Below are 22,426 nucleotides of genomic sequence, written 5' to 3'. Positions count from 1 at the left end.
CTGTGTGAAATCTGATAAACCGCCTCAAGTGATGTCACTTGGGGGACATTTGGGGCTGAAGACTACAAGTTTGAAAATGAAAAAAATCTGGGAGTATAGAGTTAGAAACAAGTGAGGTTAGCAGACCTCTGTAGCTCCTCATCACTTCACTGCCAGTATCAACAAGAGGAATGATTCCAGCGACCAATAGCTCTTTCAGTCGGGATGTGATTACGGTATTAAGATAAGTGTAATACTAAACTTAAAAACTAAGAAATCATAACCTATCCATTAATTGTGACACTGGTATAATTACTGTAAACACATGAGACCGCAGTTGAGAAATATTGTTGCATCATGACATTTAAAACCACATTTCCTGTCAGTCTTGATGCTTCCTGCAGCAATGGGGATGTTTTCCTTACTTTGTTTGCTTGTTGGCCTTAATGATGAGCATAAATATCTTGAAAGTAATTTTTTCACCATGTGTCATAGACTGAAAAAACGTGTAATGGAAAAACAATGCTGTGCTATAAAGCAATCTTACCTTGTTCAATAAAACAATGCTGCAAGTTTACTATGAAATCTGAGTTCACAGTGAATACAGTGATGTGGTCAGAACTATAAATTATGTTCTAATTTCTCGTTTATTTGTTTACAGTAATTATACTAATGTCTCAAATATGTCTAGTTATGTTGTAATACTTTGTTTTTTACCAAGTAAATTGTAAGTATAATTATGAGATATTAAGTCATGACTATGAGAACATACTAAGTCAAAATTATGATGACTTACTATGTTAGAATTATGAGATACTTAGTCAAAATTATAAGGTACTAAGTCAAATCTACAAAATACTACATAAAAATTACAGGATACTGAGTCAAAATTATAAGATACTAAGTCACAATTATAAGATACTGAGTCAAAATTATAAGATACTAACTCACAATTATAAGATACTTAGTCAAAATTATAAGATACTACGTAAAAATTACAAGATACTGAGTCAAAACTACAAAATACTAAGTAAAAATTACAAGATACTGAGTCAAAATTATAAGATACTGAGACAAAATTATGAGATACTAAGTCACAATTATAAGATACTTAGTAAAATGTATAAGATACTAATACAAATTATAAGATACTAAGTCAAATTTATAACATACTACGTCACAAATTACAAGATACTTAGTAAAATGTATAAGATACTAAATCAAAACTACAAGATACTAAGTCAAATATATAAGATACTACATCAAAATTATGACACTAAGTCATATTTATAAGATACTAAGTCAAAATTAAAAGATACTTAGTAAAATGTATAAGATACTAAGTCAAAACTACAAGATACTAAGTTAAAATTAAAAGAGACTAAGTCAAATTTATAAGATAATAAATCAAAACTATGATAACTTTCTCAGCCAAAATTATGACTTATTCACCAAGTCAAAATGAGATACTAAACACTACACAGAACACCTTTATATAAACAAGTCATGTTGTATTTTTTTTTTTTTTTTTTTTTTTGCACAAACCTCTAGAATCAACTCGTCCTATATAAACTGATCAGTGCAGGTAATAAAACAAAACATGAGCATTAAGATGACTTTCCATCGTAAGTGCTTTGATCGCTAACTACTGCAAAAGCACTAAAAGCGCTTTAGTTTGTAAATTCCACAGAATTATTTTATTATTGTGAGCTGGCAGAGGTGAACAAGTTGTTACTGTGGTCAGCAAGGAAGTAGACGACACATGACGACAAACAGACTGCGTGTCTATTCTGACTGGCTGATTTTTATGATCCACAATCTCGATGAAGACAGCCCCACAATCAGCCAATCAGAATACTACAAAGGTGGGGGAAAAAGGTTAGAAAAAGCGACCCCGGCACATGCAAGGGGATGGATGGAGGCTGTTAGCTGAGAAAGGGACAGACTCTGAAGCCAACCAAATATAGGGTCATACTAGCGATATGAGACGTCTGATTGGCTGTAAAGTGGGGTCATCTGGGATCAAACCAGCCGCCACCATCGGCATAATGGCTGTGAAGATCCTGTCACACAGAGGTAAAGACACACACACACACACACACACAAACAGGAAGAGACATGTAGAGAGGAGGGAGGGGGACAAACAGGGGGAGACAGGGACCACATCAACCTTTGACCTTTGACCTCTATTTGACCCAAACCTATTAAAAACTCTAACCAAATGAAGAAGGCATGCTACCTTTAGTGTAGATAGAAAACAAAATGGGTGCGTGCACATGAAAACAATCTCCTTCATTTACTGCGTGTTTATTATGTGTGTGTGTAGCATGTACTACACCTGACCCATAACCAAATATACCATGCTCATCATTAAACATGCACAAACAGTGGTAAACATGCCCGAAAGGAAAGTGAAGCGAGGCGTCTTCCACCTGTGCCGCTCATGCATACTCACATCTTTTGTTCAAATGCTGATAACAATACTCGGATACACACAAATACTGCCTGTTAATCCTCTGCAGTCCAGATTCATTTCAATTTGTTTTTACTGAAGTTTTATGAATTCATTTTTGTCTTTGTTTAGCATCTTTTAAGCTGTCCTCACCCCACATGCATGGTGTTTGTTATTTCAACACAAACTAAGCTAAAAAAATGTACAAATCTTTAGTGATAATCACTGAAATTATTATAATAGAACAGTTAAAGGTTGTAAAAAAATATTGTTTCACTAGTCATACACACAAATACAGAAGAAAAATGTAAGATTATTTTCATTGTTGATAAATCTGTCAACTAATTGATTAGTTGTTTGGTCTATAAAATACCAGAAAATGGTGAAAAATGTCTGATGATCACTGTTGCTGAAAGCCCAAGATGCAACCTGAAATGTCTTCTTTTGTCTTGACCAACCGTCCACAACCCAACGATATTCAGTTTACTGTCATAGAAGACTAAAGAAACCAGAAAATATTTACAATTCAGAAGATGGAACCAGAGAATTTGGACATTTTTTATATAAAAATAATACAAAACGATTAATCGAATGTCAAAATAGTTGGCGATTAATTTTCTGTCGATCAACTAATCAATTAATCGACTAATTGTTGCAACTCCAATTTTATCCCAAATCATTTTTGGGCCTTTTTCATTGAGTATATCTTCACTGTCAATCATTGACTATATTATAAATCACAGTTCTAAAAATGATCTTCTAAAAAGTTGAGTTGAGATTATTTTGTCACACATATTGATCATAAGGTCAAAAATGAACTTCCATGCTCACTCCATTTGCTACTGTCAGTACAGTGTTGCACTATATTTACTTGAGTAAGAAATGGGTGTAAAATTTGTGCAACATCAAAAAAATTTCCATAATGGAACAAAAAATGTAATTTCCTTAGTATGTGTACCAATTTTTACAATTGTGCAATACTAAACCTGTCAGTGATGACTTGAAGTGAAATGATGTAGGGCTAAAACTATTAGTCAAATAATTGATCATTTGACAGAAAAATAGAAAAATAACCATCAACTATTTTGATCATTTTTGTGCAATTACAGAAAAATTACACAAAAATTTGCTCTTTCTTGCTTTTAAAACTGTGAGGATTTGCCACTTTTCTCTGATTTATACCTTTGTTAATTGAAAATCTTTGGGTTTCTGACTGTTGGTCCGACAAAAACACGTTGTTGGAACCATGATGTAGTTTTTTGTTTGTTTTATTTTATCCTTATCTTAACCACTACGTGATTATATGTATACACATGCAGTTCTGACGTTGAACACAGTGTGGAGCAGTAATGCAGGAAGTTCATTTCGCTAAGCTGTAGGAGATGAGAATCAGGTGTGTGGAAGGGGAAGCAAACAGGTTTTGACCGTATCAACATGGCTGACGTTTTGAATCTCAATTTGCTGAATGGAAACAGCGCTGTGATTGAATATGGACAATAGTGTTATGTACCCATGTTAATGCCAAACTATCAATAAATGGATCACTGAATCCAAAGATATACATCGCCCTTGGTCTCCTGGAAATTATATCGGATGAAGCTGAAAAACAACTGTTACAAGGGTTATATTTTCAATTTAGGTGCACATGGGTTTCTCTTATGTTTGATGGACTTTTGTTAAGCTGATTTCACCTACTTAGTAACTCTAATATGCACTCGTCTTATATAATATGATTCATAAGAAATCTCTCAGAATGTTTAACTGCCTGTATAAATGAAAGGTATTAAAACCCGACACACAGCTAATATTATCAGCCTGAAGATGTGTGTTACTGCGGTGAAGCGTCATTACTTTACTCTTACAGAGAACAAGCTTTCATTTGCATATTTCTTGAGGAGTAATATGAAAACGTTTGAGCATGCAGGGAACAAATTAATGAGCCTCACTCAGCCCGTGCAAAGCCATCTGACTGAGTGCTTTCGACTGTAACTAATCCCAAAGTTCAGGAGGGGGAGTCTGTGAGATTTAAAACAGAAGAGTGTTTTCATAAGCAGGTGTATCTGAGTGTGATCGCAGGCATGTGAGAACAACATACAGGCGTTTGATTCCTGACTCCGGCTGAGCAGAAGGGCGGGCGCGAGTCCGCAGTTCAGGCGAGGGAGACGGAGACGGAGCCACGATCTCATCTTCTGCCTCGTCACTGCAAAGACAGAGCATCATAATCATCGTTAACATTTCTGGATTGGTTTGGTGTATTGACAACAATCTAGTAACAACATATATACATATATACAGCTGTATACAACAATAATTTATTTATAGTTATATAATTCTTGCCTATTCTGAGTCTGACATTAACAAATATTAGGAAAAAAAATGTAATAATATGAACAACTGATGTAAAAAGTGTTGTGGACACCCAGAAAAGATCATGAAAGATGGCAGTTATATGATGTTACATTACATTACGTTACATTAAGATATCCACATTATATTAGATAATACTATTCAGCAGCCATTGCTTTTACATTAAAGGCAGAAAGCTTTCAGTCTTCTTTAATTAAAATAGTTCAATTGCACCAGCATATAGAAAGAAATTTATCTTAAATCTATAAAAATTTAAGTTTTTGCTATCCTGAGTCTGGTGTAATGTTAACATTGCCATCAGATTTAAATATATGTGGGTTTGAGTACCTCTTGTAGTAGGCCAGCTCCTCCTGCAGCAGGAAGACTTTGGCCTTAAGCTCATTCCTCTCATGGAGGACGTCCCTCAGCTCCTGCAGGGTGAACCGGGGTCGGTTGGGGTCCTTTGGGTCCAGGCCTCCTGTCTCCTCCTCACACAACGCCTCCTGCCGAGAGAAAAATGCATCACGTCAAGGAAACAAAACCAGAGAAAAGGAAGGAAGAGAGCAAGGAAGGAGGGAGGGAAGGAAGTGAGGATACCTTGGTAAAATATTGGAACACAGCAGGCATGTCCTCATCGCACATCGCCTCCTGGTGGCAAACGTTGAACTCTAAGTCAGACATCGGGCCTTGTTCCAATACATTTGTTCGCCCTTCCCTCCTGCCTTTGAACTAAAATTCTGCCTGTTTTTTTTTTAACTCAGCACAACCGAGACATTCACTGTCTGTTGAAAAAACACCCAAAAGACTTAAACAACACATGCAGCCAGACGTCACTCATGCACTGAGCAAAAAACAGACCTTAATTTTTATTACTATGTACTCTATACACCATGTTAAAGTCCAACTGAAATCACATGTAATTCAAAAATACAGTCAACATGTTTTTAAAAATGTAAAATGAAATGTTCTTTCTTGTCTCAGACAGCTGGAGGGGCGTGTCGGTGTCTGTGTTTGATTGACTACAGCTGGCAGGCTACAGATGTTACATCGTGCAGGACAGAGACAAAGTAAACAAAATGCTGTAGCTACAAGTCATGGACGGACAGCGTGTCGCTAACAGGGATTCTAAAGAGCAACAACCAAACCAGCATCTAACGGACATTTGCAGGAATGTTTACATGGTGTTTAATGTGCTGCAGCAGCTAATTAGCTATCTAGCTGCTAACTGATGTTAGTGGTGCACTTTTCCCTAGTGAATGTTTGTTTGGTGGCTCCTTCAACAAGCTAAGCTGCAGGAGACAAGATGTGTGTTCATGTTTGTTAGATAATAAGGAGACTTAAGCAGGAAAGCTAATGTGGGTTGTTGTTCACAGTCTGTGGCTTTTGTGTTGTGTAGCAGGATGCAATCAGGCTCAGTGTGACCGTCTGCTCTGACTACAGAGTTGCAAAGGCACTCCTCTTTCCACAAGGAATAATATCGTTCATTTTTCCCACAGACAACGTTACATGACTCATGCTTTGAGCTTGGATCAACATGAAACTCTCCTGGTTAAATCATCACTACAAAAGATTAACAACTGTGTTAGAAAATATCTGTTTCTTTCATAAAAAGTACACAAAAATTTGGGGGTAGAAGTTAACTACAACTCCCAGGGTGCATTTCAACAAGAAAAAGCCAATCACTGAGCGCCTCTTACGGTGGGTAGAAGCTAAAGACTACAGTGTTGATAAAACTGATTTTACAATCTACAGAGTGAATCAGTTTTAATTTTTTGGTCACTTTTTAAGTGAATTCAGCAACTATGGCGCCACGTTTTATTTACAACTTCAGTGACAAAGAGTTTTGAATTCATTATGCTTTGATTCACACCCATGGCTTCTTCTCCATAGCAACAGCAATTGAGGCTCATGGGTATTGTAGTATTTTTTAGCTGTCCACCAAAATCACAGAGAAAACGTGATTTCTCAGAAACAAAGTTGAAATAATGTAGACTGGTGGTCATAATATAAACCTATAGGATTGTTACATTATCCTGGAGAGTCCTGAGTTTCTATGTTCAGTGACATTGAGGAGATTGTTTAAAGGAAAGTTTGAAATGGGAAAACAGAATGAGGAAAAACACTCGGGGAACCAAGCTTTCCCACTTCACAACTCTATGATCAAACGCCACATTATGACTTGATACAAAAATGGTTAAAAATGAAGCGAAGGTATTACAAAGGATTAATGTAAGGGTGACATCATGAAACCAAAAAAACATAGAATATAAATTTGTCCATTTTGTTTCTGATTTTTTTCTCAAAGGAGAACACAGGAAAAGTGATTCACACCACAAATATGTTGCTGTTGTAGCCAAAAAAAACCCATGCAATAATTTCAGTTGGACTTTAAACTACCGTTTCTATTGTCAGTGTTTCAGGATCAAGGTGCATGAAGGGCCAACTTCAAGTGCTGTTAGAGGCCGAGCTGTCATAGTGATCTATATTTAGAGGGGTCAGTTGTCCAAAAAGTCTCACCCAGTTGGCCGAGGAGCTAACAATCCTACTGACTGTCTGTTAGTTCTCAAACACCCATGCCAAGCCAGTTCAGCAACTCTCATGGGTCACACAAATGTTAGTCTACTAGCTTTTTTTTTTTTTTTGCTTCTACCGATGAGGTTGTTCTTCTGGGAGAAGTGCCGGTTTGGAGTTAGAGTCAGGACAATCACACCACTCTGGTTTTCTAACTAGCGTTTCTCCATTACCCAAAGCAACACTGCCTCGTCCTCAGCCTCCTCATCCCCATCCTCATGTCCCCCAGGGCTGAGGGAACCAGGCAGGGGCCGCGGGGAAGGGTCAAACCCACCCGACATCAGCTCAGGGGGGTCAGCTCTGTCTGACCAGCCCTCAGCCCCCACCACCGCTGTCACAGCTTTACCACGCTGGTGGAGTAAAAGACAGTTTATTATCTGTTTATTAAGCCATCCTAGTTGTTATCTCTCTTTGTCAGATGTTGGGTTTAGAGACGCTATTAAAATAATTAGTGGTCATTTTGGTTTACGGTATTTTATGATTGCTTTGGCCCAGTTTTCACGACACAGTTTCAGTGTGCAAAAAACCGAACTGACTCGCTAATTTATTACCTTTAAACACAAAATGCAAAACCCTGAATCACATGCTGAGTCCTCAGAGTACAGACACCTCATATTAAAAAAGTTATAATAAGTTTTTTTGCAAACATTTTTTTAGGGCTGCTACTAACAATTATTTTCATTATCCATTGACTGATTAGTTGTTTGGTCCATAAGAAAATGGTGAAAAATGTTGATCACCGTTTCCAAAAGTCCAAGATGACGTCTTCAAATATCTTGTTTTGTTCACAACAATCCACAATCCAAAGATATTCAGTTTATTGTCACAGAAGACTAAAGAAACAAGAAAATATTCACATTCAAGACGCTGAAGAATTTGGGCATATAAAAAAAAATCACTCAAAACGATCAATTATCAAAATAGTTGGTGATTAATTTAATAGTTGGCAACTAATTGATTAATCAACTAATTGTTGGAGCTCAATTTTTTTTACAATATTTTAATAGTAATAAGTAATAAGCTAATAAAGTAATAAGCTTTAAGTAATATCTTAATAATATAATCAGGTGAGCAGCATTGCAACATAACTTCTGATTACTTAAACCTGCTATATTATATATTATAATGAAATGATTATTAGAAGAATAGCTATTTCATATTTGAAATTATATTCATAAAAACATTATGTAGCCTAAAATGTTTGTAAGTTGCAGGCTACTGGGGCATCTTCAAGGTTAAACAAGGACAAACAATTTATATAAATGAAGTCTTACAACACATCACTGTATGATTTGTATAATTAAACCTGGTTAGACAATGTTAAACTTGAGGGTTGCTATTCTCAAGGCTGTGTTCAAAATCTAACAATTGCAACAAAGTACAAACAGTTTGGATGAATGAAATGGCCTCACAGCAACTATCTCATTCCAATCCCACGCACTGGTTCTACTGGGAGCTATTAGCACCACTAGCTGGTGTAGTTGTGATGTTATACAGGAATGAATAATCATAACTTCAACAGCAGATTATTTTAACCTACATTATCTCAAAACAAGGACTATTTGAATGCACAACTCAGAAGGTGATTAAAACGGCCCTTTTAGTTGAGGACTAGACCTTCCTGCCAAACCATCCCTGAGAGTAAACATGCAGCTCTTATTTACCTTGTATGAGCAAATGAGAGAATAATCATAATAATGAAAGCACAGCGCAGAGCACAGAGTGATGCGTCATCATATTTAAAAATATTCCATCCAAAGTCTGACTAAAAATGAAAATAAAGCAGAGTATTCTGCAGAAGTCTAAACAAGTTTCTTTCCACTGCTGAACATTTGGCTGAGCTCCGCTCTGTCTGTCTGTCTATTATCCATCTCTCTCTATCTATTACTTGTTTTTGTCAGTTGCTGAGAATAGTTGCTGATTGCAGGGACTGTATGATAAAGACAAGACCTGGGGTAGCAAAACCATAAGTTTGCTTCCCTAATTGAATAATGGGGATGCATTTGCTCCACTTGCTCCATTGCTCAGGCGCCTATAAATATATATATATATATATATATTCGTATGGAAATAGTTAAAAATGGAAAAAGAAAAAAATTGTGCTTTAGTGTTAAATGTTTTCAAGCATTAAAATGTTCCAGTAGTTTACTATATTTTGGATGATTAAACTAATAAGTGATGTAAATATTAAAGGATTGGTGTCTTGAATAAAAACACATTTTGTGGTCGATAGAGAAAAAGTAAGTAAGTCAAGTACAAAAACAATCGTTATTTCTTCTTGCATGAATGATTTACTGTTGTATGAAGTCTGACTATAAACTTCATTACTCATACTTACACTAATATATAATATTTGGTAAATAAAATGAAAAAGCCATTCTTTCTACATCATTTGAAATACTGACGTCTGCATAAATTACATGTTTTTTTCTCATTACTATTTGTATAATCTTGCGGAAATTATCATTACAGACTCCATTTTCATTAGAATTTTGTTAGATTGAGAGTTTTGATATTTGACGGATCATTTTATTTTCAAGATGCAAATAAGGATTACAGCATTTTGTGTTAAGAGCTTTGCTGATTGAAACTTAAAAATTGAGCCAAAGCAACTGTAAAATACTGTAATGAGATGGACATAAAACCTCTTTTAAAGCTGAAACACACAACTAATTAATATGACTGATGTGCAGCTGCTTTTTAAAATATGATTTAAGACTTCTAACTTAAAGTTTAAAGATTTTGTTTTGGCTAAATACAATATAATAAAGAAAGATTGAGAGAGAAAGAGGATGACAAACGTCCTGGACCACAATACATTGTACTTAAATAAAACCACTGAGCTAACAGGAAGTCCTTCACTGTGAGCTCATTCTGCTATTTTGGACATAGACACATACAGTCAGGTCATTGTCCAGTGGTTCCCAACCTAAGGGTCGAGCCCCTCCAAAGGGTCAGCAGATAAATCTGAGGGGTCGTGAGATGATTAATGGGAGAGGAAAGAAGAAAAAACAAAGTTCTGATACACAAATCTGTTTTCAGTTTTTCTATAATCTTTGATTTTTGGTGAAATATTGGTTCATTTTAACATTTATTGAAATGAAAGCATGTGAGAAGTTTAGAGAGAAAAATCACTATTTGGTGGAGCTGTTAACAACTCATAGACATGTGAAATGTGACCCCGACTACACACTGCTTTTTGTAAGACGTCAAAAGCCAAAAAGGTTGGAAACCACTGGTTTCATCTTTAACAATGTGTTGTATTATTTTAATATCATTATTTATTATTTTATGTAAAATCTTAATCTGTAGAGTTACTACTAACTACAGCTGTCAAATAAAAGCAGTGGAGTAAAAAGTAGAATATTTTCTTCTAAAATGACATGAGGAAAAGTAGGAAGTAGCATAACGTAGAAATACTCACGCACAGTACAAGTATCTAAAATTGTACTTAAGTACAGCACATGAGTAAATGTACTTAAAATAAAGTCTGCAGAAGATTAAAAACACTACAGTTTATCTGTAAATTAACACGATAGAATTAATTAAAACTGATATTTTTAGGGGATTCTTGCACAAATTAAGATTGTTAAACTAATTTCAATAATAAATTCTGATCCTCACATGAGGCTCTTAATCGTGTTGTGTTACCTCTGCAGGTGAGGGGGGCTGAGGCGGGGGTTCCTCATTGTTCTGGGCAGGCACGTCTCCCTGCAGACGTTCCCTTAAGCGTGAAACTTCCTGCCGAAGGGCACTGACTTCCTGTCCTCGCGCCTGAGCGCCGGCCTCCAGTTCCACCTTCTGTTCGATCAGTGCTTTCCCCTGAGCCTCCACCACGGAGATTTTATGTCGCAGGTCGTGGTTGATCTTCATGAGGCGAGATTGTTGCTGCTGGAGCTGCAGAGACACACAGACAGAAACAGGCAGGATAAGACAGCAGAGGAGGAGATAAGCAGAGAAAAAGGGGTTAAATAGTAAAAATCCATGTGTCCAACAGTCTAATCAGGCAAAATAAGCCTTTAAAGCTGCATTAGGTCATTTCACATGTACACACGCCTTTATTAAATAGAAGGGTTGTGCCCCATATTACTATTGTAGTCAGATGAAGTTACTTGTGGGAAATATTCTCAGTCTCAAAAGGTCTTTCTGACTTAAAGAAACAGGCCTTTTCACAGCAGACATTGGCTCTCTTTACATCTTCATCATTAAAATGCATTCTGGGTGATCGGATAGTGCTTGACCACATGAAAGTACAGGTGTAAATGCACCCAAAACACATTGAGGACGGACTGGGATCCGATCAGCCAAACAAATGCAATCCACATACAACAACTACATGGGGGGAAATACGTAATAGCATGACTGTTCCAAACCAGCGAGGTAGCAGCCGTTAGCCAGTTAGCGAGCTAAGCTACTAGCAAGAAAGCAGCAAGAAAGCTATTGATATTTAAGATACTCGTGGATGGAGTCAAGTTGCTTCTAAAAGCAAGCAAAAGTCAATCCAATAGTGCAGCTTCACAGATTTCTAGCATCTCTTTTTTTTGTTGTTATTTTTGACCCGGGTAAGGAGAGAAAGATGTGACATTTGGTTGTTTGAACTGGACAGAGCAATCAGATCTCAATCGGTTCTCAATGTGGACACTGGAGACACATATTAATACCAGGTGTAAATGTAATTATGTTAAATCATATTAAGATACAATCTGGATACAAGACGACACATTTTAATGTAAGGTGTAAAGGGACCAACTGTGACCCGTCAAAGAAAAGTCAGCCTGGTTCCCGACCTTTGAATCGCCGCCTACATTTGTTTAGCAATTCAAACAGGTCTGGAGTTGTGCCCATTGATGGGCTGGAAAACAACCGACCAATCAGAACAGACGGGATTCAGAAAGATGGCATCTTCTTTTTACATAGATAGCTACCCAGCTAGATCCATGAAAAATAGCAACAAGTGTGGGTGACATTGGGTAACACTTTAAGTCCTCCTGTTTAGCATTTATAAGCACTATATAAACATCTAATAAATGGTTTATAACACCTATAATGTATTTGTCACATATATACATGCATATTTTTAGTGTTATTACAGTATTACAACTGTGTTTTACTATATTGTGTTATATATTGTCATATGAGTGCCCACAGGAGGAATTATAAATGTTGACAAATACATTAATAAACACTTCTATCTGCTAAACCATTTATTAAATGTTTGTATACTGCTTATAAATGCAAATTGGGGACTTAAAGTAAATTACAACTCTCATGTCAGCATATTTTTTAAAATATTACTGGAAAAGGTTATGTTACCTGCTATAAATTGCTGCATTACGCTTATGTTTCGACTGAGAATACAGGACAGATACATCGCTTGATTGATTGGGGAAAAATTAAGCAAAATACCCCCCTCCCAAGCAGAAATCTGCCAACAACAACACAGTGTCAGACTGAGTGAATGACGTGAAATGAAATGGAAATTCAGTCTGATTACCAGGATATGTAAATGCACCAGGTTAAGGTTGTTTGTCTGCAGCAGATACCTTCTTCCAAGTGTTGATGGTGTCTTCACAGTTCACTGAGCTGTTTGTCAGATATTGTTGTTTTTTCCCCTCAACATTAAATACAGAGCACGTTGCTGCTCTGCTCTGTCCTGTAATTGACTTAAATTCATCCAGACCTCAGTTGTTTTGTTTGGAGATACACTCACATGAGATTATTAGTTTACCACTGTGACAATCCTGGCTAAAAATATCAAAATCCAGACAGTGTGCACAGTTTTATATCTTATTCAGCTTTAAGTATAAAAACAGCACAGCCCGCTCCTGTTGAGTATGTCGTCTTACTGCTTCTATGTCCTCGTTTTTCAGTGTGAGCTCTCGGTCCTTGGCTCGAATCTCATCTCTCTGCTTGTCCACCACTTCTTTAAGCTTCTTCATCACCTGTCTCTCCCTCTCCGTCATACCTGGTAACCACAGAGAGAAGACGGCGAGACGGTGTGAAGACAAAAACAAGCTCTGTGTGTGTGTGACAAACAGGATGAGGAGGTTTTCATCAGGAACATGTTTACACTTCTTTATAATAATCTGCAAAGAAAAGTCATTGGACATAGTTATACAGAGGGAACCCTGATTTGTGTGCAAGTATGTATGCATGCATGTTTGTGTGTGTGTGTGTGTGTGTGTGTGTGTGTGTGTGTGTGTGTGTAGCAGGTGTGCTTGTACACTGAGGCTGGTCTGTCTACAGTGTTTCAGGATGACTGTGGCCTCTGTGTGAAACCACGAAAGAGCCTCTGGTGCAGAGACAAGACTGGCTCGCCGTCAGATGCAGAGAAGGCTCCCTTTGTGTGTGTGTGTGTGTGTGTGTGTGTCTTTTTGTGTATTTGTTTGTGTGTGTTTGTGTGCATAACTAGTGAAAGTTTTCTGCAAAACCAAAACACAAACAGCAGGTAGCAATTTATAGTCTTTCAATCTTGATTTATCAATTTAAGTGGCTATAATTGATATTTTTTCATAATAACAATGTATCAAATTATGTAAAGTACGCTGAAAGTAACAATTATATTCATTATTGACTAATTTTCTGAATATTTTCTTGATTACAATTACAATTTCCCACAGCCTGAGATGATGTCTTCAAATGTTTTATTTGACCAACAGTCCAAACCTCAGAGATACCCAGTTTAGTATCATCTATGATGAAGAAAACCATCAAATTCTCACATTTGAGATGCAGGAATCAGCAATTGTTTGGCATTTTTTGCTTAAAAAAATATTAAGATGATTAATCAAATTATCACAATGGTTACCAACCCATAATCAATTAATCAGCTAATCATTGCAGCTGTGGTGTAATGTGTTTGGCTCGTAGTGATGAACCTACAGAGAATTATCAGAGAATCTGCAGCTCCTCTCGGCTTTACGGAGCTTTATAGTGAGTTTCAGCTCATTGTTTATCTGTCCGGCTGCAACTTTACTGTTTTGGTTCACTCTCAGCGCTCTCATAGCGTCGTTTTGGGCCGCAGTAGGCAGCTGTTTTCAGAGAAAAAGCTCTAAAAAGCCACTGTACACTACCTGTTAGCTGTAGACTTACATTCACCATGGTGGACAGAAATAAGATGTAACTGCTGGATGTGGAAATAAGCAACTGTTTGCTAACAAGTTCAACATATCAACTTTAAAGCTGATGATATGTCAGTGTTGTGTTCACTACTTGTTTCTGCTGCCCCCAAGTGGCCAAAAAAATCAGTTATTGCAGGTTTAAAGGAATAGTTGGTGAGAAATGTGCTTATTTACTTTTTTCCAGCGAGTTAGATGAGAAGATGCTAAATATGAAGCTACAGCCAGGAGATGGTTAGCTTAGCTTATCTTAGCATAAAGACGTAGCTCATAGTGACAACAAGACTCCAGGAGGTCACAAGAAATAGTGCAGCACATAACCCCTTAGTTTGGACAGAGCCAGACTAGCTGTTTCCCCCTGTTTCCAGTCTTTATGCTAAGCTAAGCTAACTGGCTGCTGGTTGTAGCTTTATATTTATTGTACAGACATGAGAGTGGTATCGATTATGTCATCTTGCTGTCAGCAGGTAGATGAAGATACAAATTTCCCAAAACATTGTGCAATTCCTTTAACGTTAATGACAACATTCGGTTGTTATTATGAAATATTAAAACCTCAAAAAGCACCAATTTTAAGGTCTCCACTGCTGCTCTAATGTAAAACAAATTGTTCTGACACAACTAATTTGTAAAAATCACAGATATTTCCTAAATTCCCCCAAAGAAATTATCACATTTTCTGATTTCCAGCACCTAAAGTTGATGACTCCTGCTTTCTGTGTGTGTGTGTGTGTGTGCGTCCTCACCTTCGTGCCTCTGCAGGTCCTCCTCACTCATGGGGTCTTTGATGGACATGTTGGTGAGGAGAGATTTGTTCTCCTCCTGCAGCTGAGCGATCTGGGTGAGCAGGTCCTGAGCTTCCCCTCTCCATACATCCTCCACCAGCTCCAGCTCCTGTACGGATTGAATAAAACACATATTTTTTGGATATTTATATTTATTTATTAAAGGGGACGTATCACACACTTTTCCAGGTCTATATTTATATTCTGGGGTTCTACTGGAATATCTTTGCAAGATTTACAGTCAAAAAAAATCTCCTCATTTATCTTATACTGGCCCTTTATGTAGCCCCTTCAGTTCAGCCTCTGTCTGAAACAGGCTGTTTTAGCTACTGTCTCTTTAAGGCCCGCCTCCTGATAAGCCCGCTCCATTCTGATTGGTCAGCTTCTGGAAGCTTCCTCCGGCTCCAGAGGCAACGTAAACAAACCATATTAGCAAGATAACGTGAACAACCTCAGCAAACAACCTCAACAAAAACTACAGAACGGACGGCAATTTGTAGGCATATGCAAACAATCTGACATCATCACGAGGAGGAAGTAGACGTAACTTCGCAAACAAAGCGTTCAGAGCAGGTTGAAGCCCTTTTACATACATTCACCTCAAGTTTTGGAACTTTGAACATGTTTAACATCCAACATTATAACAGTATATAAATAACAGAAAATCCCAAAAATCATGATGTCCCCTTTAATGTATTTATTACAAGGATTACACATATAATTTTTAAGCTTTTAGCTTTGTGATTAACAATGCTGCATACAATTGCCATTGCAGGGATTAATAAAGCTGCATGAATTAAATTGAATTATTGCTGATGAAGTGATACAACTGAAAGCTCTAGAAAAAGCTAATATAGTAAGTGGATCTTGAGTTGGGATTGTTGTGTTAAACTATTCTGTATTTCCAAGGTTAACATAAACACTCAGTTTGGACTTAAATTTTCTTCAGTTTGGTCTTGAAACTGTAGTTTTGTGACATGAACGGTAGACTTATGTCACTCATTAGTATTTATTCCCGTCAGTATATAAAGCAAAGACGACCATGTGGCACCATTTTCTTTGGGATAAACACAGTAGAGCATTAAATGTGCGACAAATTACGGGAAAATCCGACATTAAGCCTCCGGAACAGCTTCAATGCTTTCTTGTCATAGATTCTTCAAAGTCTCTGAACTCTACTGAAGGGATAAAAAAACGAGATAAAAATCTCTGATAATTACTCAGTTAAGTTGAGATCTGGATGACTGCAAACTGACCTCAAACTGTTCAGTGACCTGTACAGAAGCGTCTGCGTTCGTTATGCTTCTCCACTCATTTATTCACGTTTTTCATTCAATTTGTCTCCCGTCTGTGTGGAGAAAAGCTCGATTGTGCTCTAAAATCTAAATCTGTCTTGCACATCAACGTTTTACACGCCTGCTACAGAACGATGTCTGCAGAGAGCACCATGTAGAGCACCGTGCAGAGATCTGATTACATGCTGTGTTTACATGAGCCAGTCGGAAAAGGAAAGGAGATAAAACTGCACAACCTCTTGAGTCTGTTGCAAAACTTGAGTTAATACAGGCTCTCTGGATTATTATACTGCGATATGGTCACTTTTATTTAGCTTCTGTGTCCTGAAGACTGACAGAAATCAATTTGTCTAACGAATGTCTGTATCTATTCCCCCTGCAAACACAAATAGACATGCTAGACTTTCTCATGTGTACAATTAACCAATGTGATCGACTGTCAGTGTTGTTCTTTGATAAATGATTCATTATTTTATAACTTAATATAAAATAGGACATTGGTTAGTGGGATATTTCCTTTTAATTTACTTTAGTACACAGTCACAGTCACTGTGTGCCCTCCCCAATACATTATCTGTTGATTGTTTTTTAATTAATCGATAAGTCAATATTCTACTAAATGTCAGAAAATTGTTAAAAATGCATGTTGCAATTTCTAAGAGCCCGAGGTGACGTCTTCATTTTGTTTTTTTTGTTCACAAATATACAATTTACAACTAAATAAAACATGTTTGGCCTTTTTGCGTGATAAATTACTTTTATGAGTCATAATTCATTAATTTAATTAACTGATTACAATGAATCTATTCTCAAAATAGATTGGGAATTAATTTTCTGTCAAATAACTAAACGATTAATCAAATAATCGTTCAGCTTTAACTACACTACTTGTAACTGTTATTATATATAATATAATATATAATAAAAAAGTGAAATTACAATTGATTGAAAATGAAAACAATCATTATTTGCAGTTTTATTATTTTTATATGCTGATAAATCACCCAGCTCACCTACATACAGTGCCCAACTAACAATTATTTTCATTATGTGATTAATCGTTTTCAAAAAAAGAAAAAAGACAAAATGCTCATTATAATTTCTTAAAACTCGGGGAAACATCTTCAAACATCCTGTTTTGTCCGACCAACAGTCCAAAATTCACAGATATTCAGATTACTGTCACACATGAAACAGAAAAACTTCAAATTCTCACATTTGAGAAGCTGCAACCACCGAGTATTTAGCATTATTGCTTAGAAAATGACTTAAATGATTATTAAATTATCAAAATAGTTGCAAATTAATTATATTATAAATATCTTGGATGCAGTCTGTAAGACGGGACAGCGATGTTTGTACCTCCTCAGGAAGTTAAATGCTTTTAATGCTTTTTTAGGAAAATGTCTTTGTTTTATGTCATTTATTGAATCTTTGATTTCTCGGTCTGGTAACCTGAACATCAGGGACAAAAACCACCTGAGCCACCAGTATATTGTGAAGGTGGCTGGTAAGGTGATAGGTGTCCCTCAGACCCCCCCGACGTCTATCTTTGACCAGCAGGTTCTCTGGTCCAGGTCTATATTAGACCGCACAGACCAGCGTCGTCACTTTGAGTGTGAAACTCTTCCCTCAGGCCGTAGACTTAAAGTTCTCCAGTTTAAATGTAATAAGAGTAAAAATTCCTTTGTTCTCTCTGCAGTAAATCTGCTTAACCTGCACATGTAATTTAATATTGTAGAGATTGTTTTGTTGTATTATTGTGTTTTATATTCTGTATGTACAGGAAACATTTATGTACTTTTTGTTTTTGTACTTTTTGTTTTTTGTACTTGTGTTGTTTTTTATCTTGTGCCTCTGACTACAAGTCAAGTTTCCATCTGTGATAATAAAGTCACTGAACTGAACTGAATTGAACTAATTTTCTGTTGATCAGCTAATCGACTAACCGATTAATCGTTGCAGCTCTTTGTGCCCATCTACACATTAACACTTTAATAATTATATTACATATATTTATACTTGTCTTTTTCTAATTCATATTCTTTACTCTCAGTCTAATTATTATAATTTACTGCACACTTGGCTTTTCAGTGCAGCCTTAAGAGTGTTTTACGTCTCCCTGAATCTCACTGCACGTATTATATTCAAAATGTAAATAAAACTTTTTAATCTTGAATCAATAAGAACATTACAGCTGCGAGAATTAATTGATGAGTAAGATTAGATAATAAATGAACTGTTTCAGTCATTATTAAAGCAAAAATACCAAACTTTTGTGACGATTTGTTTGTTTTTGTTTGTCATATCTGACGGTAAACTGAACATCTGAAAGTTTTGAACTGATAGTCACACAAAACAAGCAAATTGAAGACATTATATGGGACTTTGTTTTTTCACTATTTTTTAACATTTCATGGACGAATAACTGATTAATAGAGCAAATATTCAGCAGATTAATCGATAATGTAAATAACTGTTAGTTGCAGCAGCATAGAAGAAAAGAAACCTTATGAAAATAAACATCTAATGCTGCCAGCTGACCCTTCGTCCTTCCTCCCACTCGCTCTGCACAATTCTCTGCTGGATTTTTTAACAACATGTATTTTTTTTGCTGCAGATGTGGAAATCATGTCCAGCAGGTTTATGAAGCTCCTCTCTCAGACAGCAGCAGAAACAACCGTCATCTCCACAAACATCCACTTTATCCCAGTCATGAGACACAGTTAATCAGTCAACCGGTGAGTGTTTACCGCGGCTGAACTGTCACGAGAGACTGACAGGATGACTTTTTTATAGCGCTCGCTCTAAACCACAACGATGTTCCTGAACTGACTCACTCTGTCACTCTGTGACACTTAATAGTGACGTTAAACTCAGTATATTTAAAGTACCGTACTTTACTACTAACCTTTATTTAGTATTTATTGAGTATTTCCATTTTATGCCACGTTATACTTCCACTACACTACATTTAAGACAGAAATATTGTACTTTTTACTCCACTACATTTATCTGACAGCTGTAGTTACTGGTTACTTTTTAGATTAAGATTTAAGAAGATTAAGAACATAAAAACATATGATGAGTTTATAAAATATAACACATTGTTTTTGTTAGCAGTAGAGCTACAACAACTGCAATATTTTTGATAACTGAGCCATTTTTTAAAGAAAAAAATCCACAACTCTCTGCTTTCAGCCTCTCAAATGAATATAATATAATCCAAATTAATATTTTCTGGTTTCTTTAGTCTTGTATGACTGATAAACTGAATATCTTTGGGTTGTTAACTGTTTGTCGGGAGAAAACAAGACATTTGAGGTCGTCATCTTGGACATTTCCGCTTTAAACTTCTCAGATGGTTTCATTTAAACAACTATTTGAAGCATAAATATGTAAAACTCCCCAATATTTCACCAAAAAAAGCACATTTTGAAGGAAAAGCCCAAAAACTGAAAACAGATTTATGTATCAGAACTTGTAATCATCTCACGACCCCTAAGATTTATCTGGTGACCCTTTGGAGGGGCCCTGACCCCTAGGTTGGGAACCACTGGACTAAACTAGCTAACTGTATATAAAGTAGTTGAAACTAGCTCCACCTCCAGCAGCTACAACAGTAACATGCTGCTTTACGTAGGATTCTGAATGAAGTGAGTTTTACTTGTATTTTTTACATTGTTTTACTGGTATTTTCACTCAAGAACAGGATGTGAGTACTTCTTAAAACCACTGAGAGACCATTAGAGGTTATGGTGGTTTTATCTCCTACTGTATAAAACCACTACAATATTTTTTTATAGCATTTTAATAGTGCTTTGTGATTCTAGCAGCCTCTTGTTACATTTTATCTCTTATGGCATGAATTTACACTGTAGTGGTGGAAGAAATACTCAAATATTTGACTTAGGTAAAAAAGTAGCAATACCATAATGTATAAATACTACATTACAAGTAAAAGTCCCGCATGAAAAATCCTACTACAGTAAAAGTACATAAGTATTATGAGCTTGATTTAATTAAAGTATTGCAGTAAAAGTAGTGGTTTGGTCCCTCTGACTGATATATTATTATATATGACATCATTAGATTATTAATATTGAAGCATCAGTGTTAGAGCAGCATGTTACTGTTGTAGCTGCTGGAGGTGGAGCTAGTTTACACTACTTTATATACAGTACTCGAGTAAAAGTACTCCATTATTGTTAATCTGTAATTTTCTAGTAAACTACATCCATTTGCAGGCTTATTAGTTTGTTTTTGGAAGAGGTTTCATGCAGTTTAGGTTGCGTAATCTTGAATCCTTGTCATAATTTGATGACGAATTGGAAAAATACTACACATTTGATAAATATAACCGCTGTGTGACAAAGGAGGAAGATTTTCCAGCAGAGGTTGGTGCAATTTTTTCCCATCGACTGTCATCATGTGCAGCTAAACAAACAGGAAGTCAAAGTTTGAGAGTTCATGTTAAACTTTGTTTTTGTTTTTCTAATACTGATAACCAGCGTTGGAAGAAGTATTCAGATCCTTTATTTAAGTAAAAGTACATAAGTATTATCAGCAAAATGTAATTATAGTATAATTATTATATATGACATCATTAGATTATTAATAGTGAAGCATCAGTGTTAGAGCAGCATGTTACTGTTGTAGCTGCTGGAGGTGGAGCTAGTTTACACTACTTTATATACAGTTAGCTAGTTTAGTCCAGTGGTTCCCAACCTAGGGGTCGGGCCTCTCCAAAGGGTCAGCAGATAAATCTGAGGGGTCGTGAGATGATTAATGGGAGAGGAAAGAAGAAAAAACAAAGTTCTGATACACAAATCTGTTTTCAGTTTTTCTCTAATCTTTGATTTTTGCTGAAATATTGGATCATTTGAACATTTATTGAAATGAAAGCATGTGAGAAGTTTAGAGGGAAAAATCACTATTTGGTGGAGCTGTTAACAACTCATAGACATGTGAAATGTGACCCCGACTACACACTGCTTTTTGTAAGACGTCAAAAGCCAAAAATGGTTGGAAACCACTGGTTTCATCTTTAACAATGTGTTGTATTTTAAAAGCTTGTTATATTATCCATTGTGTCAAATCTTTATCTGTAAAGTAACTAAAGCTGTCAAATAAATGTAGTAGAGTAGAAAGTACAATATTTCCCTCTGAAATGTAGTGGAGTGGAAGTATAAAGTAGCATCACATGGAAATACTCAAGTAAAGTACAAGTACCTCATAATTATACTTGAGTAAACGTGCTTAGTTACTTCCCACCAATGCTAACAACAACAACACCACATTTAAACTGTAATGTGTACAACAGACACTTCCTTGGTACCTTTCTGTGCTTCTTCTCCTTCTCCAGCCGGTCTATCCTCTCCAGCCGCAGCTTGTCCAGCTCCAGCCGCAGCTCCTCGGTCTCCGGGCTGATGCAGCTGCGGCTCACCATCACCTCCAGGATCTCCAACACTCGCACCACTTTGGGCATGAGCCTGGACAGAGCCTCGCAGCCGTACTGGTCTATGATCCGCTCAAACTCCTGGCCCACCACCGCGGCGATGTCATACACGTCCATCACCGTGAGGTCAGCCACATTTTTCTCCAGGGCCGACCCGGAGTCCTCCATGTCTGCAGCCGCCCTGGCTTCCTCCGCCACAGCAAACTTCCTTCCCCCTGGAAGAACAAAAGTTACTCTGGTCTGGCTCTCGACCTTTAGATCCTGTAAACAGATACTCCTTAAATCAACTTAACACTGTCTAACTATCTCAGATCCATTCCTGCCGGCTGAGTCCAGGCTTTAGTGTGATTTATTTGGGGGTAAATATCAGCTGTGTGTGTCCCCCTCTGTCAGCTGTCAATCCTCCACAACACAAACACACA

The 22,426-nt window shown here is 36.7% G+C and overlaps 1 protein-coding gene across 5 annotated transcripts in view; it reads right to left on the bottom strand.

The window, feature by feature from the left end:
* The window catches only part of rilpl1 (Rab interacting lysosomal protein-like 1), a 29,213-nt gene extending 6,787 nt beyond the window's left edge, over positions 1-22,426 (bottom strand). The window contains exons 1-9 of one of the 5 annotated variants that reach the window (XM_067574820.1): positions 21,885-22,426; positions 15,213-15,360; positions 13,195-13,313; positions 11,000-11,245; positions 7,522-7,698; positions 5,375-5,425; positions 5,126-5,280; positions 4,527-4,631; positions 1,955-2,042 (exon numbers count right to left, since the gene is read on the bottom strand). In XM_067574820.1, the coding sequence (XP_067430921.1) occupies positions 1,955-2,042; positions 4,527-4,631; positions 5,126-5,280; positions 5,375-5,425; positions 7,522-7,698; positions 11,000-11,245; positions 13,195-13,313; positions 15,213-15,360; positions 21,885-22,172 (1,377 nt within the window). In that variant the 5' untranslated portion in view covers positions 22,173-22,426. Of the gene's footprint in view, positions 1-1,948; positions 2,043-4,526; positions 4,632-5,125; positions 5,281-5,374; positions 5,426-7,521; positions 7,699-10,999; positions 11,246-13,194; positions 13,314-15,212; positions 15,361-21,884 lie in introns of those variants that run through there. The other 4 variants (XM_067574821.1, XM_067574819.1, XM_067574822.1 and 1 more) reach the window with 4 other exon arrangements.

This window comes from Thunnus thynnus, chromosome 19 (genome assembly GCF_963924715.1).
Source record: "Thunnus thynnus chromosome 19, fThuThy2.1, whole genome shotgun sequence".
In the NCBI taxonomy this organism is placed as follows: domain Eukaryota; kingdom Metazoa; phylum Chordata; class Actinopteri; order Scombriformes; family Scombridae; genus Thunnus; species Thunnus thynnus.
Note: the sequence above shows the minus strand (reverse complement) of the source record. Positions and strands in the feature narration are given on the sequence as shown.